Consider the following 5,655-nt stretch of genomic DNA (forward strand, 5'->3'; position numbering starts at 1 on the left):
TAGTTTTTGGTATAGAAGAGTGACATGCTGTTTTCCTACTCCACTGGGAACCAGGCAGGAAGGAAGTTTAATTTGCAGCAGAAATATGGAAACGCAATATGGAGTGCATTCAAGAAATGGGATCCAAGAAAGCTTTGCATTGATCTTACCTGGAATGTTTACGAATAATCCACCTTGGGATGGTTGTATGAACAGTCTTGCCGGGAGGGAAGCCCAGAAGAGCCTGAAGAGAGGACAACTTCCAGACACAATTTAAGGATTTGTAACTCAACAGGCCACCCTGCTACAGTAGCTCTGGCCAACCTGCGAGCAGGGTGGGGAAGGAATGGGTTATTTTCTTCCCCATCAGCTCATAGAAGGCAACACTCCAAACTTCCAAATATGCTTGAAATTTTTCAGAAAGTAAAAAGGCAGACTTTTCCTTGAAACAGCATCCAGCTAGCCATTGCTAGTGGCAGACCCACACCTGGGCCTCCATCAGGAATGGGATTGGCTTAGAGGCCTGTGGTTCCAGCAGTCCACCAGCACACTCAGCTCTGGTAGGCACTTGCCTTCTGTGCCTCTCAGGTGGCAAGGCAGCAGTGCTGGGAAGGGGCGTCCTCATGGGGGCAGGGGGTGATGTCTGGAAGCCAAAGTTTCCTGGAGGATAAGGGGAAGTGGAAAGGGCAGAGGGGTTCCTGGCCACCAGGGTCACACTCCCAGGGCAGGGGGCCAGAGGGAGTTCACCCACAGAAACCCATGAGGACCACAGTCCTGTACCCCAACACACATGCAGCCACAGTCTCCCTCACCCATTCAGACACCCAGGTGGTTCACACACCCAGTTCTGGGAACACAGGAAGTAGGATTCAAGGAGGAAGAAACCAGAAATTCTGGAAAGCCTTATAGAGGGGGAATGGGGAGGAGAGAAGGCAAGGAGAGAGGAGGGTGGAAGCAGGGAGGAGGCACGGAAAAGCGGCACAGCATCAAGAAGTGTTGTTAGGACCCAGGAGATCCAAAGCCAGACACAAAGCCCATCGCCTGCCCCCCTACCCTCCACCCCGCCTGCAGCCAGGGACGACAAACCTCACTTGGGAAGGAGTAAGGGAAGCGGGGACAACCGCCCAGGCTTTGAGGCCAGGAGAGGATCAGCGAGGGCAAACGCTCTAGGAGCCCTGGGAGCAAAACTCCACCGGTTCAGGGCTGCCTCTTGGGTCCAAATCAATGCCAAACCTGGCAGTCGGAAGACCCAAATAGGGACCTCTTATGAACTTTGGGGCTCAGGCGGCAGATGAGTCTGGAGAACCAACTCAGTCCGTGGGTGGGTCTGTCCGGGAGGTTCTGGGAGGTCTGGGCAGCCTGATCCCGGGGCTCTAAGAGGACAGGGAATTGGGACGGTCCCAGCAGACCCCCGAATGCCAGCCTGGATCCGGGAGAAGAAACACGACCAGGTGTGGCCTCAGTGAGCGCTCCGGGTTCCTTGGCTGCCCACGCTGGACGTGAGCCAGGCTCTTTGGGTGTGAGGGGGCCTAGGAGACCCTCCCGGGGCCGGGTACGTGGAGCGGAGGGCGAGCCAAGAGCATGAGCGTAGTGTCACCCCAACTTCAGGAGGTAAACCGAGGCCTGAGGTCCGAAACCGCTGGCTGCTATTCCACCTGTCACTTCTGAGCCTCGGGGCGGAGCGGGGAGGTGCCAGAGTTGACAGCTCTGCGCTCCGACAGCCCCTTCCGCCCCCCTTCCAGTTCCGCACTCCGCCCGCCCGGCACGCCGCCGTTCCCCTTTTAAAGAAGCACCCGGGGCTCTCGTTTTCGCCGCGCCAGCCCGCGCGGGGCCGCGGCTACGTCGCCCCTTTAAGAACCAGCTTCCCTTAACTTCCTCTTAACTGGGCGTCCCGGCCGGGCTCGAGGCTCCAGATTGCAGCCCGCCTCCCCGCGCGGCACTTCCGGACCCCGGCGTCGCCCTTTTAAGAGGCAGCCCCCAGCAGCGCTCTCCCCCGCCCCCTGTGGCCGGCGCGCGGGGCGGGGGAGCCGGGCTGGAGCGGAGCGCGCTGTCCGCGCGGCCACTGGAGACCGGGCGGCCGGCGGCCGGGCAGGCGGCGGCAGCGGCGGCAGAGCGCGTGGCGGCGGCGGCGGCGGCGGCGGCGGATGGGGACGCGGAGCCGGGCGGCTGTGGCGGCTGTGGCTGTGGCGGCGGCGGGGAAGCAGCTGACGGGCCGGCGGCGGCGGCGGCGCTGGCGGCGGTGACTGGTCCAGGCCCCGGCGGCGGCTGCAGCGACGCGGTGGCGGGCTGCGGGCGGGCGGCGTGAGGAGCGGCGGCGGAGCGCGGAGCCGCCGGGAACCGAGGGCGCCGGGCTGCCCCCTGCTCAGTCCTCCCAGGCCGCCAGGCCCCCTCCAGCCGGGGCCGTGGAGCACCGGGGCAAAGGCCGGGGTCCCCCCATGAAGGAGCGCGACGCGGCCCCGGCCGAGCGGGGCAAGCCGGCCACCTACACCGGGGACAAGAAGGCGAAGATGGCGGCCAAGACCAACAAGAAGTGGGTCCGACTCGCCACCGTGTTCGCCTACGTGCTTTCCGTGTCGCTGGCCGCCATCGTGCTCGCCGTCTACTACAGCCTCATCTGGCAGCCGGTGGGCGCCGGGACCTCGGGGGGTGCTGCCGGCCCGCCCGCGGGCGGCTCCAACGCCACCGGCCCGTCCGGGACTTCTGGGGCAGCGGCGGCGGGGCCCAACACCACCGGGTTGTCCCGCCGTGAGGCACCGCGCGCTGCACCCCCGCTGCAAGCGGCGCGGCCGGTGCCTCCGGAGCCCCCCATAGACAGCCCCCAGGCAGGGCCGCTCGAGCGGCCGCGTGGGCCGGACGAGGATGAGGAGGAGGCGGCGGCGGCGCCGGGGAGTCGTTGAACCCCTCCGCGCTGGGGGCGTCCGGAAACAATTCTCCCCAAGCTCAGAGACAGGACTGTGCAGCAGGATGAGGCAGGGAGCCCGCGGGAGTGACCCCCACGAGAGTGAACGCGCCCCCTACACCCCTGCGATCGTAGGCTCGCCCCGGGAGTGGCCTGCAGCCCGATCTTCAGCCAAGGGACCACGATTCGCCAGGGACTCGGGGTTTGGTCTTCCCAGGACCGTGCTGTGCCAGGGCCCTGAGCAATAGGGGGGTGGGGGGAGGGGTGGGGAGATCCCAGCACCGAACCCGTCTGCGGCGCTAGCTCTGGTGTATCCTATGTGCCGGGGTGACTCGGGCTTTCCCCCAAGACTCAGGGGAAGGAGGGAGCTGTTGGGGCTCTTTTTTAAAATAATCTGAAGCTCTCGCAAGGAGGAGGGCACCAAAAGTAGTGGAGCTCAGGTACGTCAACCTAGTTGCAGTGGCCAGAGATGCATTTAATTTATAGATCCCTGTATATAGTTGTTGACATATGCACTAGAAGCTATAATCACATAGAACTCTGTGTATGCTCCCACACACTGGGTAGCTGCTGACTGCTGGGGTCAAGCAAGGGCTATTTGCTGGCCCCAAAGTGCACCTAGCCAGAATGGCACAGGCACGACTTTTTTCATCACCCTCTTTCCCCGTTCCCCTTCTGTTTCTGAAAGATAAGTTTATGACATTCTTACACAAAAGAGTATAATCATTCTTAGACTGTTGACAGTGGAAAACCTTAGGCAAAGTAGAAGCAGTTTAGGGAGAGTGAGGAATGTACTGATCCCCTCCTCTTCCCACCCTTGTGCCCCCACCAAAAAGGCTTCCTGTTGCAGCCCTAAGTATCTGGATATGGGCCAGGGAGGAAGGAAGGGAAAGAGCAATGCTGCTGTGCTTCAATCCTGGTTTTCCCCACACAGAATTCTTTTAGGAAGAAAAAGCTTTTGTAAGTAGAGTGACTGGCAAGTGTTATATCTTTTTCTTTTTTTTTCCTGCTCCTCAAGATCTTGTCTTGTTCCAGTAATCACCTTTGCCTTCCATCTTTCCTGAGCCTTTAGTGACAAACTGCCCTGCGACTGGGACGAAATCTGTTGTGACACGAGAGCTTTGATCACAGGTCCTCTTGTTTTGAGTTATACTGCAGAATCAAAAGCTGGAAGGTGGGCTTCAAACTCAGGATTGTGCTTTGAGAGCCAGTTAATAGGCCAGCCATGCGAAGGTTGAATTGGCTCGTCTTTACCTTTCCTGATAACCCGTACTTAAATGTAGCCTGTAATTTTTAAAGGAGAAGAGAAACATCAAGAGAAATGACATAACGTATAGCTCTGGGGCAGCAAGAATTATACTTCCTCAATTTTGATTCCATTTCCTTCTGCCACTTGCTTTTAGGCAATTGAATGTGGGTAGTGATGAGATATCAAACCCCTTAGTGCTTCCTTTTTGAGAAATGAGGCACTTTTTTTAAAAAAAAGACAAAAACTTACCCACCTGAGTCCTGAAACAGTTTGTCTCTCCAGTTTTCTTGCCTACACTCTAGTTAGCTCTGATCCAAGTTTACAGGACAACAGCCTCATTTTAAGCCATGTCCTGTTGTGGGCAAGATAATAGCAATTGAGCTGTCACAGCCTACCAGCAGGCTGGTAACACCTCCAAGGTCTCCTGGCTAGAGATTTCGTAGCAGCTGACTAGGACTTTAGTCATTAGGAAGCCTATGAGGCCTTTAAATTTTTGGTGGGAGACTGGGGGAAAAAACATAAAATGCCACTTTATAACTTCAATAATAGCCTGTAATTTATATTTACTGTGTGAATTTTTAGTCCTATATTTTAATAATTTGTAAATTGATCTCTTATTCCAAGAATCCTTTGAACTCATAGGAGAATATCTGGGAGTCCAATCCCCCGTTCCCTTCCTGATCCCTGCTTTCTGGACTGTTTAAATCCACTTCGGGATGGATCAGAGAGTCTAGAGAGAGCACTCGCAGGTCCAGCTGCTGGCCTCCGGACTCTCTAAAGCCTTCACTGGAATTAGGACATTTGGTCCAGCCCTAGCTGTGAACATGACCAGAGACATTATTTATAATTCAGCCATTTAAGATATTCCTGTACTCAAAAAGTCCTGTATATTTTTTAAAAGTTTTATTTTTCAGGTGAACAAAAATACATTCTAAAAACTCTGCCTAAGTCTGTGTATGTTGATTGTTTCTCTTACTGTGCTTTGTGGGAAGGAGCAGAGGTTGGAAGAGTAAGTGGTCTGAGATGTGGGGGATGGATGGTGATGAATAGGTTTAGAAGGAAAAAGCAATTGCCCTGCTGTTCTTAGTGCCTGATGGCTTGAATGAATTGATGAGTTGAGGTTGGCAGAATCCATCTTAGTCTGAAAGTGATCATGGAGTGGGAAGAACAGTCACCTTTTGCCAATCTTAAAAAAGCTGAGAAGTTCTGCTTTACAGGTCTCTGAGCAGAACTGATGAAGCTAAGAGACTAGCAAGCATGAATATTAAGATTTATCAGCAAACATTTAGCTGGCTGAGCGCTGAGGTGAGGATAAGCTGCCTGATAGCATCACTGTTCTCACCTTTAAACTATTGGCCCCTAGATAGTTCAACAAGTGCTAACGCCAGGAAACACAAACGTGTGTCTGCAGTGCTTGGTCAGAGCTTTGTCTACCATGGAGGAGGCAAGAGAGCCAAGTGGCTGAGAGGTGTGGGCTGCTTCAAAGGTGAGGCTTTTTTCTCCTTAAAGCAAACAAAAAACGTGGGTG

The 5,655-nt window shown here is 55.6% G+C and overlaps 1 protein-coding gene across 1 annotated transcript; it reads left to right on the forward strand.

Moving 5' to 3' along the window:
* The first annotated feature begins 2,040 nt into the window (after positions 1 to 2,040).
* INAFM2 (InaF motif containing 2) lies at positions 2,041 to 5,075 on the forward strand. Its single transcript, XM_045532433.1, has one exon. The coding sequence runs from the start codon at positions 2,415 to 2,417 to the stop codon at positions 2,874 to 2,876; it is 462 nt and encodes a 153-aa protein (XP_045388389.1). The 5' UTR covers positions 2,041 to 2,414; the 3' UTR covers positions 2,877 to 5,075.
* Positions 5,076 to 5,655: the final 580 nt, after the last annotated feature.

This window comes from Lemur catta, chromosome 1, assembly GCF_020740605.2.
Source record: "Lemur catta isolate mLemCat1 chromosome 1, mLemCat1.pri, whole genome shotgun sequence".
NCBI classification, from domain to species: domain Eukaryota; kingdom Metazoa; phylum Chordata; class Mammalia; order Primates; family Lemuridae; genus Lemur; species Lemur catta.